The following is a 19,660-nucleotide window of genomic DNA, read 5'->3' on the forward strand; positions in this document are numbered from 1 at the left end:
TAATAACGGGAACAATAATGTCTCAGTTCCGTGTCTTGCGCAAGACTTTGTGTTTAAACAACGTACAAGATACAGATACAACGATTATATGAGATGTAAATATAACGCCAGTGCGTGTAAACAGACGCTCGTTCTGTTTGGCTAAGTAATTGTTGCGAACACGAGCCGTTAAATCGACGCGAAGGTACGATGATCCCGATAATCGTCGTTACTGTTAGCGAAAATTGCCTCGTCACAAATCTTCACATTCATCATTCACTCCTGATCAGGATCAGTTAGTGTAACAATTTTGTGACTATAGCGACTACCTCGTGACAAATCGCTGATCGATGACGAAACGAATATACGGGATCTCGAAAGCTTGTGTCATGTGATTTCGTTTTATGCCGTTCCGTGAGTTTTTTTTTATTAATTAATATATATTAAATAAGCTCGATTTATTTATGGTGCGCTGTAAATTTGTAATAAAAATTGTATATGAAATTAAATTTTATAGGATCATCTTCTGAAACTCCTGTCGCAAAGATTTTAAGAGATCTCGGTTTTGTAATTTTGAATAAAAACTTGTATTTTTTACAGACGAGGTGCGTATAATGCAACACAAAAAATATTGATATTCTGGCGTACGAAGGATATGTCAGACTACCGGCTTTCTTTTCTTATTGGATGCTTAAATTGGTTAATTCTCTGCACCGGTTCAATGATCGTTGATAAGAACGCAACAGAGATCGATGTCGCGGCCAAAATCTTATCGCGACCTAAGAGGTACTTGATTTTTCCGCAGGGTAGTAATTTTCAGGTAAATTTATTTAAATAACGCTTGCAAAAAAAGAACCATCTTTAATATTTATATGTCTTTTGTTAATTCGATAATTTTTGCCATCCTTGTCGTAATTCATATAAAACTTTCACGCATATAAATCTTTCGTGAAATAATATAATAAATGTTAAAACAATTCTGCTAAAAATCTGATATTCGAGAGAACATTTTCTTATCTACAATTTCAGACAATCAAAGTTAAAAAGAGAGGAAAGGGAGAGCTATATTATTTTAAACGAAATTATATTACACGCGGAGAAGGATTGTAGAAAATCAAGCTGCGCCGTATAAATTTGGCCAAGTATTTCGCAAACGTTTTGTATACTTTTCATAGCGTGATTTTATTGCTCCTCTCCCTCTTCTCTTTCATCCTCTCTTAAATTTCGGTACACGGATAAAGTAGAAAAGTAAAGTGCCTCGCCGCTCTGCGAAATTTACGTGGAAAACTGAATTTGCGCGTGAATGTTCCGTGTATTTTCCAGTTAGTGTATTGTCTGACTATCGGAGCGTACGGCCGAGAAGGTGATTTGGTGCTGGGACTGACAGCTGCCTTAGCCTGGGAACTTCCGAATAAGGTCGACTCAAAGATATCGAATTTGCTTCACCGTCGAAGCCGTAGCGTCGTATATCCGAAAATGGAGGCTTTCCTACAATCGTGAGTGTCGTGTTATTTCACATTTTTCGATCGACTTTACCGATATTTCAATATGCATCCGGTCTGACGAGAGACAACACTGTCGTCCAGCGTAACTATCCGAAAAGATTTGCAACATCAAAGGTTGTCTACAGCGAGTTTTACGTAATGAATTTATCGTTATATAAACTTGGTTGCTCGATGATAATTTATTTAAAAAAAAACCTATTAGAAAACTTAATTCGAATAATATTGTAGTTCTAATTTGCTGTAGCTACGCACCGTAAGGGCGCAATTATTTTTAGCTGTAATTAGAAACGAAATAATTTCGAGCATAATTGTTCTCGCGCTCGGAAGGCGGCGAGCTGTCGTCAAAGTTTATGCTGAAGGAAATTAAACTTTATCGGTAGCACCGGCCTCGACGGTAGATCCTGCGTGATGAGGGCCCTCTGCGAAGCGGGCCAGCGGGATCCCACTCAAATAGGTACGGGCTCCTTCGTTCAAGAACTTCTCCACGCAATTTTCACGTAAGTGTAATCGCGATTCTATTTATAATAAATGAAAGATCCTCTTAAACGTAATCAATTTCTCTTTAGATTACACGATTGTATTAAGTTTTCGTTTTCCTTCTCGCGAAACGAGAGCTCTTCGGAGCTCTAGAGCGCGTTAATCTTCCGCCTTAATTAAGGGACAGACGCAAAGCCTCTTGGCTTTGTTATTCTTAGCGTGAATTAAAGCGCAAGGGGTTGCAAGAATAATTTTCTGCCTTCGCAGGTTGCCGATGGACGGCGGCAGATTCGAACGATCGGAAGATCAGGCTTACGATCGCGCGTACGAGACGAATGGAAACTGCGAGACAATGTATCCGACGTGTCGATACTCCATTTACGACATGGATTTTTGAAAGTGCGAGTGACTTTGTTTCCCGAAAGCAATGACAACGTGACAAGCGCACATCTGATAGCGAGGCCTTAGCCGACGATATAGCCGATTTTTTTCAGCCTGACATCTGCCCTGGCCTCGCGCGTGTTAATCCGCGAATATCGATCTCCGATTACTGCGATAAAACGCGTTGACCTATCGCATGGTCGGTTTGACTGTCACTTCAAACTTTTCAAACGTTGTCGCTTAAAAAAAAAAGCGATTTCACCGGTTTTGTTTTTCTTTACTCGGAGAGTTTTCCGTGATAAAAGAGATATTTGCATTAAAATAGGGATATAGCTTATACGCAACTCGTTAATCGAGAGAAAATCTAATTACGCGATGTAAATTATTTATACATTATATTTTAGTTTAACATACTAATTAAGTATATGTTAATATCGTTATCTTGTCACAAGCCGTCCCACATATGGTCGCTATACATATATATATGTATTATTATACTATGTAGCATATAATATATGTGCATATAAAGCTATTTAATAAATGGGTGACAATCCATTCGCGCGCTCTCTCTCTTCTTAATTTCATATTCTGATATTTTATTGTAAATATATATTGTATTTGCTTTGTCAATTCGAGCAGGCAAATATTTCGAGATTTGCATGATTTTAAACAATAATATTGCATTTCCGCAGTTATGTTTCGCGTGCACGTATAGGTATGTGTGTACATATATGTCGATGGGTCGCACGACAACAAACGATTATTTAACATCAACGACAATTCCGGGGTTAAATTCAGAAAGTTTCACGCGAGGCTCTCGCGCGCCATGAATATTCTATATCGGTCATTACATTACTTCCGCAACGTGTAATTCATTTTGGCGCGGTTTCGAATAATTTCACGACGTTTTGCATTAATAAAACGGTCGCTCGGTTCTCTCGTCGATTTATGGTTCATTTCTGTAGAGTGCTCCGCGATGGAACGCATCCCGCGGTTAGTTTTTCCCTCTTCTTCTTGTTTTTTAATACGAATATAAAATATGCCAAATACATCTCCGCGTCTTGTTGTAACCAATGACTAATCGATATTCAATCGCAGAAGCCGATTCACGGATCGGAACATTCCACGAACGCTCGCGATTAAATGTAATATGTAATGTCGCATAATATGTCATGAAATAAATATATATATATATATATACATATATTATACATACCGTCGCGCACGACAGGAAGAGTCGATAGCAAATATATAAATAATATCGTACTCACTCGATAATTTTTTCAGTATATAGCAATTGTGCTCATGTATCGAACAACAAAATATTATATCGTGATGTAACACATAGTTTAATAACTTGGGTTGGAAAAATCCTATAAAATTACTTTAAAAGTAAAAGCGCGTAAAAAAATCATTATTCATAAAATCGCAATAGCTGGATATTTTCGATATCGGTATAAAATTTCATCCTCCCACTCGAAAATAATATTCCGACGTTGTTGTTATTATTACTATTATTATCATTATTATTATTATTATTATATATGTATATTCACGCGCGTATTCCGCTTTCGTTGCCTCGCGCAAAATATAATTTTGCGATGCATGTAATATTCGGCTTAAATTAGATTACTGGCACGCGTCTGATTCGATAATATGTATATCGTGCTCGGGTTTAGTCGTGTCCTAGTTATTTTAGCCGGAAATTTATTTCAATGATAATCAAATTATTGCAGGATCGTTTACCACGGGACTTAAAAACGTGGAATCGCCGATGATTTTAGTATCCGCCCACGTAATCCGCGAAATATGAAATAATTGTTGTGCGAATAAATTTTGTACACGGGGTTATTCTGACGGGAGAGTTAACGACTTTCTGAAGTAATAAATTATCGTATTTGCAGAAAGCAAACCGTACGCTTTAATACTAATTTGAATCAGATTAATGTTTAATCGGCTCATGCTTTATTTTAATGTAATCGATAATCAATTAAAATGCTAATTTAATCATTGTTCTTGCAATGCCTGATCCTACTAATTATATTATCATAATTATCATATTATTGTGCAAATGACAATATTTAGGTAATTGTGATTTATAAGGAATAAAAGTGTAATTTTTTTATTATATCGAGAAAATGATATATGAAAGGAAAACACACAAAAGAATAATAAGCAAGTGTATAGATAAATTTTCTTTTACATAAAAAAATTTAACGCAGGAGATATCAAAATATATGAAAAATGTTCATAAAAATATTTAATATATTTCATTTGATCATTTACTTGCTTAAAATATCACTTGACGAAGCAATGTTTTTTTCATGCGCAAATTGCGCACATTTTTGTAAACCACTTTTATTTTTTTTCCCCCGAGAAAGGAAAACGAAGAAGAGCGAAAAGTAAAATTATTCCTCGCTTAACTAATATCGTTAAGATAACCGTCTCGGAGTACCGTTGCTCTTCGACACGTACGCGAACGTAGTTAGCGTTTGCCCTCGAGTGTTCACCGCGTACGGAGAGGCTCGCGCATCCAAGCGTATTCTATCAGTTAAGATTAGGACTTTAGTTCCGTTCGATGGAACATGAAATTTGAGCGCCGCGATGTTGATCAATCGTTTCCGACACCTCGTTCTGCTAGGTATTCTCGCGCCACGCTTCGCAGAACCGACCAACTCGACGACGATGACACACCCAAACGACCCGTTTGTGAGGTCCGAGAGAGAAGCTGGCATTAATTATTTGATATTCCCCCAAGGCAGCAACGTTCAAGTAAGATAAACTTTCATTTTACATACATATATTACAAGAGGAAAAGGAGAGAGCGAATTCTCGCTGAAATGGCAATTACGGTCGCCTCTTCTCGCGTCAAGTCCGCGAATTTGCGATGCATAAACTTGGGAGAAAATGTTAAGGTGAGCGTAAACGCACCTGTTACACTCCCGCTTTTGGATTTCGCCGGAGCTCTCGTTATTATTAAAATGAAATCATAATTTTCTCGTGTTTTTGTTTTGACGGAAACGCGCGCCAGACAGGTCGATACCGAAAGGCCGCGTGTAAAGAGTTTCCGCCAAGTTGTATACTATGGCGCAACACATAAATTCTAGATATAGTTTAAGCTTAGGAAAGTTTCATATATGCTAAATGAAACGGAACTTGCTTCATGTGCATAACGTTTTAAAAGACTCTAATAAGCGCGGCAACCTCCGAGAGTAATAGCAAACTAGGTGGAAAGTAGAAATAATAATCAGTAACTCGTACATAACAGAGAAATAATTAATTAAAAATACGCTACATTCACACAAATATACACTGACTCATAGGACAATAAGATGAGAGATTATTTAGAAAATATACAAGTTACTTAATTAAGTGATCTGTTGTTCATTCTTTTTAAATTATTAAAAAAAAATATATATATATATATTATTTAATTTCACTTGATTTAATAATTTAATCTTCTTATTTATGTTCTCGTGTTTTTTTTTATTCTTTCACTGTATTATTAGCTCGTCTATTGCCTAACTGTGAGCACGTACTCGAAGCCCCAAGGAATGTTCGTCATCGGTGTCACTGCCGGGTTGGCGTGGGAACTACCCTATAGAAATACCGTGCCATACGGGAAGCCAGCCGAGGTTTATCATCGTCGAAGCAGAAGAGAGTTATATCGTAAAGTGGAGCTAATGTTAAGAACGTGAGTAAGGAAGGAAGAGAGAGAGAGAGAGAGAAGGGGAGAATTCTCCAGACCGTTTTCTCTTTCTTTTTCACTTCTATATTATAGTATTATAATTACGCGGCCGCAAAAAATTATGTAAATGAAAAATAATATATACCAGAGAAATCGGGATCGCTGCCATTGTCACGATTACCGCGATATTTTGTCATTCATCGGGAAAAATCAAATACGTATTCCATTATATTATATTTCGCGTCCGACTCTACTTTGTTCTTCTCTACTGATCGGATTTATATTCTCTTTCTCTTCCTCGATGAAAAGTCTCTCGATGGAAAAATGGTAATTCTATTGAAACCAGCCAGAGAGCGAAGGGTGACTTATCGGTGAGATTTTTGCTTCGGTAACTTGTCGAGCAAGAAGGCGAGAGAGAGAGAGAGAGAGAGAGAGAGAGAGAGAGTTCGCTGTTTTCTAATACGAAGAAAAATAAGCGCCAACTTATTATTACCGAGGAGAACCCGCCGTCTTCCTTATCTGCGTGGAGAAAATGTTTCCATTTTTTTTGTTCGAGGAAAACGTTTCTCGTTTAGGTGCGATCGAAGTCGCGTGAAGAATCGCAAAGCCGAGAATTTAAGGCAAGATTATATTCACCTCTTCCCAACGTAATCGACGTTCCTTGTTCGACGGCTGGCCGCGTCGCGTGAAAAACCTGCGTTGCCTGAAATACGTAAAGCTCTGCGTAAAGCTCGGCCGCGAGCTCGCGCGTGACCGTAATAAAATTATTCGGGAAATCCGGATAACACACTGCGGCCAGAGAGGGCGAAACACGCGCAACGAATGAATTTCACGGTCTGTCGACGCGGCAGAGAATCTCGTTCGCGAGTCCCGAAACGACGATAATTTAGGTACAATTTAGAATAAGAAACGACGCGTGTTCGCAGATGGGCGGATTAAGAAAAGCTTCCATCATCGCAAGGCTTCGCGCGACAAAAATCCTTTCGGGGTCTGAATTATTTCTCAAACGCGCTAGGAATAATTCTTTCTGGAAACAAGAAATGGAAATTAAATCACGTTTTTACATGGATTTTTGTAACGTTATAGAGTACGATTGTTGGCAGACAGTTGATCAGGATAGGGACAAGTTGCTCTTCGGGGAAGGGAGAAAAAGACATAATGGCCGTGAGAGCCATTAGCAGCACTTATATTCGCATCCCCATACCGCGAAACAGCGCGAATGGCAGACAATTCGGTGCGAGAACGTGTATTTTAATGTAATCTCCGATTAAATCGGATTTTCGATATAATTGCAGCGCGTCGCAGCGATGGCGCGTTCCGCAAAATCGGGTAAATCCCGGGTGTGGAAAGCTCCGAAACGCCAACCGACCGAACGACCAACCAACCAACCAACCAACCAACCAACCAACCAACCAACTGCATTTTCGCGTCGCGAGACATGAAGAAATAACGCACGCGAGCTTGCGGTCCGCTATTTCGCGAAATGCACACGACGCGGAGAAATATATGGGAACCGTCGCGCAGTTTGACGCGCGCGCCCTCTCGACTACGCGACAAAAAATTGCATGCCATTACTCGGACGAACGAGCATACTTGCGGCCGCGAGTTATACTTGCGCGCGCGCGGCACTTTATTCCGCGGTTTTTCGCGGACGATACAGTCGGCCAACCAGCCACGAAATTGCGCGCTGCGTCGTCTTAAGCCGTCCTCGTCGTCGAGATAATCCTCGGGAATAAAAACAACCGTTATTAACTTTGATTACCCGAGGGGTCGTACTTTGTTCATCACATATACGAGAAGATTAGAAAGATCTGCATGATTTTATGCGTTCTGGAAAAGAAGAATTAGTTTTTTCACCATTTTTCTCTCGACGCTGAATCCGAATTCGTAAATGATAAAAAACATTTTGCATATTCCCGTTTAAATCGTCGAACACAAAGACCCACGTCGTATTTCTCCGAGACGAAATCTCGGACTATCTTAGCACGTGGATGTTAATGGATGAAAAATCCTTGATTTATAATACTCCGTCAAGAAGTAACGGGATGTTAAAACGGAAAATGCTCCAAAGATTTCGCGCTCGTCGATCGCGCTTATATAATACAAACACGCCGGGGCTGAAATCACCGTTTTGGTGCGGATAAATCATCTTCTTCCTCGAGTATTCGCAAACCCTCTTGATCGAGAGTCGTATATACGTCTTATCGATCGCAGCCGTCTACAGTCGCGCGTATACTAAAGTTTCGAGTTAAGAGTCGAGCAGCGGGATTAATCCTGGGTGAGACGGTTACTCTAATTCTAATTGCGCGGAGCCATAGCCTAATTGCCAGTGCTTGCTCAGCGAGGGGACGCGAAACGACGCTAGCGCGCGGTTCATTGTAACCCCCGGGTTTACAGTGAAACGTTTCGTGTGCACGGCACAATATCAACCTTCCCCCTTAGTATTATCGCGAACTTAATGAATAGACCGCCGCCGACTCTCGGGGGCGAGACCGACAACGATAACGAGGATGATAATGACAAACGACCATCGAATTACACCGCTCTTCGCCGAATCTTCGACCCCCGTGTAATCTCACCCCTGTGTTTCTCGAAGTCAGGAAAAGGACGGCAAGGCCTGCGTCCTGAAGGCGATCTGCAAGGCAGCCGGCCGTAGGCGCGAAGACGTGGGAAAGGGAAGCTTCCTGGAGGAGATTCTGCACGCTGCATTCACGTAAGAAAAAAAAAACGAAATTAAATTCCTTGTGACATGATAAAGGGAAACTGTCTCTCTGTTAATGTCACTTTGAAAGATAACAGTGGCGGGTTTTAATGATCGTAGTCTACCCGGAGGACATTACGACATCGATCCGATGACCGAATACGAGCGAAGTTACCACTTGGGTGAGAATTGCGACGAGATGCACGCCAAGTGTCCAGATGTCTTCTAAAGTGCCGCAATCAGCGCGATCATCGCTCGCACAATCGCGAAACGAGCAGCTATCACGCAGAGAATTCTCTCTATCCCTCTCTCCTCTATCTTTCTCTCCTTTGTAATCAGATTAAGTACTCGAACTATAACTCCTAAAGATTGGATTATCAGATTTAGATTAGGATTTTCCTTGGAAACTTGGAATTTATAGAGAGACAATAGACTATTATGCAATAAGTTATTAATTGCTTTAGTTCAAGTTCTGGTATTAATAACAATACAAATGTTTTGCATTTCTTCGACGATATTAAAACAACCTTGTCTTGTATTAAATCTTTAAATGTATGAGAGTTCAAGTATTAAATGTTTGGTTTGTAGAATCAAAACTGTGTATCATTTTATTGTTCGACAGGAATGTTTGAATAGAATTAGATGAGTTGTATCATCTATAATATATTGTAATAAAAAATGTATTATATTTATAAACAATATGTATATATATCTCATATTTCGTGTGTTTATTTGAAGTATACACATGGGAGCTTTATATATATATTCTTAAGTGCATTTTAAAAGCTTTTGGGTCGTCGTAAATTCAGCGAAACATTCGTTGTAAATAAGTTTAAATAGTAAACCTGCTTCTCTTTCTGCGCAGCATGCAAAGTAACACTCTGTGAGCTTTAACTCTTCTGTAAATGAACAGACACCCCAAGCAACTTTAAATGTTCAAAATGTGTCGGAATTTTTCTCTGCCCGAAACAAAATACAAAAAGCCTTTGTATTCGGAAACCTCCTAAAATATAACGAGAAAGATGCTCAGCAGTTGCTACAAACAAAATTGTCGCGATGTAATGTGTTAAAAATACGCAGTTGGTATCCATACATTGGAAAGGAAAAATATTATGCATTAACAGAAGTTAAAGATCGTATATCTTTGAATAATTTTTTTTTAATTGTATAAGAAAAAAGACAAAATATCGCGACATAAAAGCGAATAATAATAACCGTCAGTATGTGATGAGATCGACAACAATGTTGACAACAATGATGTCAGCAATTCGAATTATGCAGTAGACGTCGTTCTTGGAATTTCCTCGTAACTACGAAATTGCTCGGATTACAACAGAACTTTCAAAGACCTGATCTCTCTCGTAGAAAGAGAGAGCGAGAGAGAAAGAGAGAGAGAGAGAGAAAGACAGAGTCTTTCAACAAAGTGCAAGTTATACTGTGTATCTCTCATTGAAGTCTATCCACTTTTCAATAATTGCGAATAATTTAACAGAACTCTATAATTATTCCCGAAAAGACTTCTTCTTTTCAGTTCAATGCAACGAATAATAAAATCTTATTTTTCGATTAATTTAACGTAGGTCTTGAATGGAACTTCCTGATAATTTAAATGAAAAGAAATCACTCTCTTGAAATGTCTCAATATTAATAGCTCCTTTTTAATAAAGAATTGCTTTGACTAATTTGACGTTTCTCCTCTTAAAATTAGTTAACAAAAAATTAAAGCTCCGCCAACACATCTTTGCGTAATTGAAAGACAGGAATAAAAAATTTTCGAATAAATTCCATTGTTAATGTGATATTGCGAGAGAAATAGTTTTGGAGATCGCACGAGATTGTACGCGAATCGACTTCGTGTTAATGATATGTGATGTAAACTCGAGACTACCCCAGCTGACGTTTCTCAGTAGGGAAATTGTATTACGTTAGCTTAACGTCACTGTACGTGCAAACATAGAACGCAATTTCGTACAGGCAACGCATTACAGATGTCTTAGAATAAGCGTACATGTCAACAAGAGAGAGAGTGAGAGAGAAAGCGAAAGAGAGAATTGTGGTGCATTATTCCATACACGACCTATTATTGTAAGGTAAACAGATGAATCCGGTTTCCTTAATGGCGACCAAAATGTACGCGCAAAATGGACTTTGGAGTAACATTGCGTTACGTCGAGGAAATGGTGGACCCGGATAAGCGCGTTGCAACTACGAGAGGGTGCTTCGTAGATCTAATTGATGTTTCAAGTATTTACCGTAATGGAGAAAATCGAGAGTCTCGAGCATGCTGCAAAATATCGATAAAAAGAGAGCTTATCGCGGCCATGATTACGTTGGCAATTTTCCTCGCATTATGTGAAGCAATTGCGCGATTAACTAAGGATCTCTCCCGAAGTATCGTTCTCTCTCGAAAGCTCGGGAAAAATCGCGCTCGATTTTAAGTGTTAGATAAATCACGCGATTTTCACGGTAAAGGAAGGATGGCAGAATGGAACTGGCAGTGTCTTCGAGAAAAAGAAATAAAAAATGGGTTTAAGTAGGGAGAAGGAAAATGGGGATGAGAAGGAAAGGGAGAATCAAGGAGATTTGAAAGCCCAAAATGAAATTACCCCACGGATGGAAGCTGCGAAGGTGGTCAGAAAGCACTCGGATCTTCGGGATTGGATAAAACAGGCAGCCCGCTTCCCTGAATATATTTCGCGAGATTTACGAAATTTAAGGGCTCTCACGGCGAACAGAAGACCGCGAGGAGAGAGTGGAGGGAAAAACGGAGAGCCGATGAAGCTCTCATAAAAAACCGACCGAGCTTTCGGTGAGATTTTTCAAGATTAGCATGGAAAAGCCACGGGACTCCGCAATATGGGAAAAGAGAAGGACAGCTTGTCAGACTTTAATGGTCTACGACCCGACAGAATTAATGAGCTTTCCCAAGCTCGATGAATACGAGAGAACGCGTGGAAATCAGCGCCAATTTAACCATCTAATAAATAAATAAATTGCGAAAAAGCTTGCAAAGATTATAACGAAAGATGTAATTGCCATATGTTATGTTTCTTTTTTGTGCGCGTAAATTTTCTTCGAATTTGAACTTTTCAATCATTTATGTGTATTTTTTCTTCCCGCGCATTAACCGTCTTATTACGAATTTAGAAGAAGTTCTCATTCGTATTGAAATTTTTACGCGATATCAGTTCTGAAATATTAAAACTTGACAAAGACTAAAATTTATTCAGCCTTACCACCGGAAAGATATCTTCCTCGCGACATAAAATATACCGGAGAACGAACGTATGTGCAGTTCATGTACGAGATAGGACCGCATACTTTATCACAACCGCAGGAGCGGTCTTCCCTTACATGAAGCTTCGTACACACACGGTTGAAATGTACACAAAAATGTTTACACGCGATTAATACGTAACTTATTTTTCCAGGGAAATATTCGTTTCATCCGCGAGATAATTGCAGCGCGAACGATCTCGTGATAATCCATATCACTTCGAACCGGGGCGCAATTAACGCGATGTTCAAAATATTCGTCCGAGCAATTAGATCATTTCTCGTGGTTCCAAACCGGATGCGTGATAATTCGCGGCGCAAACAACGAGAGAGAGAGAGAGACGCCATTCCCATATCGTCGTCCCAGCGGCGGAGTCGTGGAGCAGTGCGCGCAAAATGCAAGTGTAATATTTCGGCGTGACCGCGAAGGATGTTTCCGGGTTTTCTGAAAATGCTCTCCGTTCCGTGAGCCTCCCGGGAGAAAGAGAGAGACCGTCCGATTTTGGTCCGCTCGTCCGGTAATTTCGAGAAATGAGAGCCCCGTGGCTCGTCCTGATCCTCGCCGAGATCCCGGACTCGTTGTCGCTCCTACGGGAGACGGTGTGTCACCGTAATGACGCCGACTTAAGTGCTACCGGTCAGAGGTCAGGGGAGACCTTACCCAGACGTAAACGGGAACTAGCTTTTCCGAAGGGAAGCGCCTTCGTGGTAAGTCGGAGACGAAGGCCTTTTACGTCGGACTTTTACGAGAGCGTACTACTACTCGCACCGCGAGAGATCGAAGGAGATCGATAGGAATCAGTTAGACGGGCGTTTCCTCATATTACGCGATAACGAGCACTTTTACGACCAACCGTCCCGAAAAGATGAGCACGTTTTATATTAAATCGGGAAGTATCATTGAATTAAGTTTATCAGTGGTACGTGCGAACTACGAAACACGTATTTCCTCGATTCGCGAATGAAATTGTAGCAAACGTACAAGTATTTCATACAAGTATCTCAAATGTATGTCAATTTAAAGTAAGACAATTTTTCTCTTATTTTCTCTCATCTTTTATCAATAAAATACATTTTTTTTTTTCGTTTGATTCAATTATATAATCTTCGATTAAAGAGTGTGATTTCATGTATGATTTTATGTACGTAAAGTATTATTCGTTTAGGTAACCTTAACCCTGCTAAAAGCTATCCAGATTAATAGCCCAAGCCCCTGGAATCTCGATTTGGAATTTGATATGATATGGCCTATACCTAGTCAGGAAGATTTAAAGAAAACTGCGATCAAAAGTCCGTTCAAACTAAAACGACGACACAGACGCGAACTTTATGCCAATTTTGAATCGGCATTGAATAGGTAAAAGAAAATTAAGCAGTTAAATAAATATATATAAAGTGTCATTTTTAGAAAATACTGAAAAGGATTAGATTGAATTTAAATATAAAAGATTTTATATATTCTCAAATTAAAATAATATTAAAAAAATTGTTAATATACGTTACTTTATATTAACTAATATATAAATATATTAATAAAATTGTTAATATACATTAATTTATAATTTTAAAATTAATTATAATTTTTGATGTTAAAATGCTAATTTTTTCGCATGTGTATTAAATATCTTACAATTAAAAAAATTTTTTTTCCATTAAATGTAATTTTATGGGATCTATCCTGAAAGTTTCATTTATGTTTTGGCTATAGGTTCTCTTAATTAATTTACATTTTATCTATTTTAGTCAAAATTTGCCTGGACGATTATGTATTCTTCGCGCGATTTGCGAAGCGGAAACAGTGTTAAGTCCTCCGGGATTTTCAATTATCGAAGATGCCATACGAATTATTCTAAGGTATATAAGAGTATTAACACTTTTATTTAATAATTTTGACGCATATCTTAATAGTTTTTTTTACACATAATTTTCTTAACAATTTTAAAATATATAATATAGTATAATTCCATTATAAAAATTATTGTAATATTATGATATTTCGAATTAAAAGCAAAAATATGTGTTTCAGAAATTTCGAGGATGCTAACGAACATGACTGTTATGACATTGCATATCGAACAAAAAATGATTGTGAGATTGTCTATCCTTGTTCATTTTCGCTATTGAAACTATTGTTATATAATTTATATACAAGATGACTGTGCCTTGTTGAACAGCCAAATTAATAATAAAATTAAAATTTAAACAATCTGTAATTTATATGATTTATTAAAAATTGTATATATTTAATTAGCGTATTCCTGCAGTAAACAGAAAAATCTGATATTTCCAATATTATTTTATTAAATAAATATATGTCTGAAATATATATTTCAAAAGACATCAATAATACAATAAAAATAAAAAAAGAATGAAATTATATAAAACAAGTAATTTAATCCACATATGCACACAAGCACTTTTTTGTATAATTTTTATTTGATTTTATATATATGTGGAAATTATCATTAGGATTATATCGTTTCATTATATAATTTTCATTGAGAGCTAATTTCTATAAAAAGCAAAATTGGATTTATACAAATTTTCAAAATTTATTATTTCCTTGTAAAAAGAGTGATACTTTGCAGTAAACAAAACATTTCAATTGCAAAATCCGAATCGTATTATACACGAAACACGAAACACATTTAGCATTATATGAGTATAATTAAACAAAGAATGCGTAGTATTAATTGACCATGTACCTAGTATAATAGGACATATTTGAAATTATTATTCCCAAACTGCTTTTATATCTAGTTACTCGATTTTATTAATATTTCGGATGTTGCAGTCGCGCCGAATTTATAAAATTATTCTCTCGTAGTTAAATAAGTTTCCTATTTCTGACAATTCTATATATTTCTCTGACGCACAACCAAGTTAAAATTACATATGACTCTTATTAGCTCATATGTGAAGTTAATCTAGCGACGATAATTTGTTAGACGTAAGCGTGATAAAAATAAAAAAAACTTTATCTAAGTTTATATTTAATCCTATCTAGTGATAGACTGATTAGAAATATATATATATATATACATATCATTTTTTAAATTTTTTTTATTATTTTTCAATTATTTTTAAATTAATTTTACAAACTTCATCAAAACAACTCTATATTCTTCAATCAATTCATAACTTAATAAATTTTTACTTATAACATGTGACACTTAATTTTCCCTGAAATAATCTTTGATAAGATTTATTTCAAGAAAATGTCTGAAACTATCGATAATATTTATTTGACGGTTTGTTCAACGAATGAATGGTATACTTTTTCCGAAAGAATACAGTTCTTTGAATCAGCCACGCTCATAATTCGTCGCGTGTTCAACTAGAAATCGGTAATAGGATAATGATAATCGGTAAAAATCCCACCGCAGCGTGCAAAATGATAAATGCTCTCGAATTATAGGCGCAACCACAGGATACAAGAGCGCGTGCGTGTGTCGTGTTTCGATACGAGAGTTTCGGTACTCGACGCGCACACAATACGAACGGAAACGTTAATCGCACTAATAGTGGAACGGTATTTTATGCTCACGCCCGGCAACGTGTCGGGCTGTTCGGCTCTTGAGCCGTTAATCGTTTGGTTAAATAAAGCCGAGGAGAGAACGGAAGTCCGAGCTGAGCGCGGCTGGACGTTAATGAATTCGACAATGCTCCGGCGCTCGCCTAACTGCAATAATAACGGTCAGTCTCGGCTGGGACGGGAGATTATTCAGCGGACGAACCGCGGGAGAAGCCGAATTAAGTGAGAGACAGGTGAGAGGGCGACATATAGGGGATTATTATTCGATGTTCGCGATTTTGACGTATCGCTGATACGATAACAAAACAGCTCGTTTCAATTCCATTTTCGTTTTCGCGGGACACATGCACACGTGGCGGAGATTCCGGAGATTGGTCCGGATAATTGCTCGACCCCGATCAAACTGCCGTACAATCGAGCGGGGCTTATGGGACTATCTCGCGAATTTACATGCTGATATTTAACACACGTGAGCGTGCTATTTTTCTGAAACTTCATTTACCAAGCGAACCATTTCCGTGAAAAAAAATTGTACTATGGAAATGTCAATCGATACTGGGACAAATATTAATTAAAGGAATAATTAACCGCGTTTAACCGTGCATTAATTACATTGTTACTTTTCATATTTATCCAAATATAAATTCGTTCGCATTGATTGAGCCAATTTGATACAGGCGACGCGATATTATTTTATTTTAAGGGGAAAAAAGTGACGGTTTCAATATTCGACGTAGGGGAGGCGAGTGAATAAGACGATAAAAAAGAAAGCTTATCAGAAATGTCGATACGACGAGGCATCCCTTTTCTTCCCCCAAATCGATTACTCATCTCTTGTTACGCGGGAAAGATCAAACGGTACAACTTCGCTTTTATGTAGTTTTCGCGTTAATGCACTCTCTCTCCCTCTTTTTGTTAATTTCATGCTCGGATATTCTTTCAGCCGGCAAACCACTGTTCAACAAACTGATTAATCATAATCCATTTATCGAGACGGAGCGAACCGCGCGTTACTTAACGTTTCGACGATATTATTGACGAATTGGCATAGTTGAAAAGAAACACATATAAAGGCATTGCTGTTCCCGACAAAATTTCTCGCTGATGTTTTAATCGAGAATTAATCGCGTATTCGATGAAGAAGATGCAGTCGTTGAAAAAAATTATCAGAAAATTATTACATATATACGTCAAACACGATGTGCTTCGCGTATAGGCAACCGTCGATCGATCATTCCGCTTTTTCCCCATTTTTTTCACGGCGATTAATTTTCTATACTTCCTAAAGAGCCGAAGTGAGTTATATAGGGATCATTCTTAGAGAGCTCGATCCCTCACAGAAAGTTTTATTTGCCGAAAATATTTGGTCGGCCTCTCGTTCGAGAGACCATGATTAATTAATTTCCTGTCGGAGTAAATTATATCAGTGCGTGAAACTTGCTAAATCTCGTTATTCTTTTTATGTTTTTGACAGGCAGCGACGATTAAGCCGAGTATATTGATAATATCCAGAGGTATCCGACGGTTATATCCTTAACGCGAATATCCAGGCTCCGAGGGGATATCGATGAATAATCGAGATAATTAATTACTGACTGATTAAATGTCTATAGAAGAGATAATAACTTGATCTACACACGTTAAGGATTACAAACGCGAGGGGATTATAAATTCCATCATTCGATACACACCTGTGCAAAGTAATTATCTCCTCTGCAAACACTATTATAATCCATTACGTCCCTTAATCCATTACAATACACGTGGGTGATTATAATTTTTGCGACGCGTTGCTCAAACGCTCGTCGAAATCCGCTTTATAAATTCATCCCGCTTTGAATTTTGTCAGCTGACATTAAATCTCCTCCGTTAAAACGATTGCAATTACGCGATTTGAAGAACCAGCGCGCACGTGTCAAAGTTGAACCCTGTACCCTGATATATATATATATACATATATATTTTCCATTTCCACGCGTCACATATCCGTAATAAACCCGAGATGAGATCAAGGACGGGACGACGGTGGCGGTCAACTTGTTTCTCGTTGATCGGAATAGATTTTTATCGAATTCCAAGCTCTCAACGTGTCTGCTACATCTAATCAAACTTGTTTCATTCGCCGATACGGCCGGGTCGGGTCGGCGGAACTTGACGATGTTGAAGCGGATCGATCGATTATATCGGTTTTCATCGAAATATACGGAGAGTATCCTGTTATTGTATCGGTGATTTGCGGGGAAAGAGAAAGAGAGGGATATATATATATATATATATATATATATATATATATATACATATATATAGAGCGCAGACTTCAGCGTCCTTTAGTATATTTTTCGACAGGCGAATTATATGGCTAACGGCTCTGATTGACAGCTTCCCGTAAAATCGCGAAACGTCAATCGCACTCTTCGTCTTTCGAATTTATCAGGTATTATTAATAATATGTATTTCGTACTACGTCGCATTATGTACACACGCGCATACCTATATAATATAATTATTGAACATTTTATTACGAGTTCGCGTTACATCATATTATGTGGAAAATTATTGACGTATTCATTAACTGACGTTAACGAACCTCTACGCGCTTCGAATGTACATAAATAGTTGCTCCGGAGGAGAGAGTATCGACTCTCTCTCTCTCTCTCTCTCTCTCTCTCTCTCTCTCTCTCTCTTCCTCTCTCACCCCATGATGTAACAAATTTCGCAACATTCTACGCTATGTCCGGGAGAGTATATTAATAATCTCCTACCGTTGCAATTAATTGGCTGCTGAAGGTGGTTTGCAGCTCGAGCGCGTAACGCTTTGGCATTGATTATAATATCCGCGCTCAAGTAATAAGATTCCAATTACGTTAGTTGAGAGTCGGGGTAAAGTTGTAATACTAATTAACGGAACATACAAACCACATACGAACGACACGAGAGTACGAGGTAGAAAATAAATCGCGCGGTGTACCTATGTTAATTTATCTTCAAATTGTGTATTTATCGCGTAGGAAAATGTTTGATATTATTTTTTGCTTTTATCATGTGCACGCAACATTCTTTTTTAATCGTTTTTTTTTAAATTATAGAGTCACTTCGGAAAAGAAAAAATAAAATGAAAACCCTTAGCTGTAAATTCTCACATTTATCCTCGCTGATAGACGCACGGTTATTCTCTCTCTCTCTCTCTCTTATTGATTTCTTGATTTACTTTGACGCATTTTCGCGAGCACGAGAATTGACATCCCGCTTTGGCGGAATGAAAAGTTCGCGGCAGAGGAATGCGACAATATCCCGTCTGTCGTTACATGGGTGAACGAAATTCCCTCAAACGTGAAAGGAAAAGCGTATAACGTCCCCGTTGCTAGAGTCTATGGGATTCGTGGCCGGAAACGTAAGGACGGTGATCGATGTATAATCACAAGTGAGAATGTACAATTCGCTTCTACACATACATATAGTATAATACATACAAGTCTGCATCGTATTCTGCAGCGTAGCAGCGCACATCGTATTCGTTCCTCAAGAAGGAGAAAGAAACTAATGCCGGCAATTCAGAAGTTTTCTCGGGTTAACATCGGGAGGAAGAATGGCAATCACTATAGCGCAGTGCTCACGTCGCGGAATGAAAAATTAATCTTACATCCTTGCGAGAGGTAGAACTTACACGGCTCCTTTCTCGTCCGCAAAGGACTAGGACATTTAATGTTTCCCAAATCAAGCTTTCTTTTTTTTTCTTGCACAATTTTTATTAAATTTTTTTTTCAGGGGAAAAGATATATTTTTCCTTCTCTTACAAAATTGACGAGCTAAGAAGAAATATGGAGAAACAGAAAGCGTGACGGAGATTTGATGTTTAATTCGAAATTGGGTGACGCGAGACCAGAGTTAAAATTCTGGGCGAGTCGGTTCTTAAATATCTGCGAACTCGCGATAAATCCAGCCATTGGAGCGTGGCCGACCGGATTATTTATCCCAAGATTATTTCCTCGTACAATTCCAACTTCCTGTCTAATCCTTCCGACCGATCGCTAACGCCCGCTCGGAGTCACCAGCCGGAATCAAGAGAGAAAGAGAGAGAGAGAGAGAGAGAGAGAGAGAGAGAGAGAGAAAGAGAGAGA

The 19,660-nt window shown here is 38.2% G+C and overlaps 4 protein-coding genes across 4 annotated transcripts in view; 3 read left to right on the plus strand and 1 right to left on the minus strand.

Annotated features, from left to right (window-relative positions):
• The window catches only part of LOC114931097 (uncharacterized), a 133,703-nt gene that overhangs the window by 88,848 nt on the left and 25,195 nt on the right, over window positions 1-19,660 (minus strand). The window lies entirely within an intron of this gene.
• Window positions 635-2,546, plus strand: LOC114931092 (uncharacterized). The gene is made up of 4 exons (XM_029303034.2): window positions 635-799; window positions 1,303-1,475; window positions 1,865-1,981; window positions 2,229-2,546. The coding sequence occupies exons 1-4, from the start codon at window positions 635-637 to the stop codon at window positions 2,356-2,358; spliced, it is 585 nt and encodes a 194-aa protein (XP_029158867.1). The 3' UTR covers window positions 2,359-2,546.
• On the plus strand, window positions 4,912-8,960 carry LOC114931095 (uncharacterized). The gene is made up of 4 exons (XM_029303036.1): window positions 4,912-5,114; window positions 5,852-6,036; window positions 8,627-8,743; window positions 8,852-8,960. Exons 1-4 carry the CDS (start codon window positions 4,947-4,949, stop codon window positions 8,958-8,960), a joined length of 579 nt encoding a protein of 192 aa, XP_029158869.1. The 5' UTR covers window positions 4,912-4,946.
• On the plus strand, window positions 12,433-14,163 carry LOC114931031 (uncharacterized). The gene is made up of 4 exons (XM_029302942.2): window positions 12,433-12,715; window positions 13,174-13,364; window positions 13,751-13,861; window positions 14,034-14,163. The coding sequence occupies exons 1-4, from the start codon at window positions 12,539-12,541 to the stop codon at window positions 14,161-14,163; spliced, it is 609 nt and encodes a 202-aa protein (XP_029158775.1). The 5' UTR covers window positions 12,433-12,538.

This window comes from Nylanderia fulva, unplaced genomic scaffold (assembly GCF_048542155.1).
Source record: "Nylanderia fulva isolate GAGA-0341 unplaced genomic scaffold, ASM4854215v1 Scaffold1, whole genome shotgun sequence".
Lineage (NCBI taxonomy): Eukaryota > Metazoa > Arthropoda > Insecta > Hymenoptera > Formicidae > Nylanderia > Nylanderia fulva.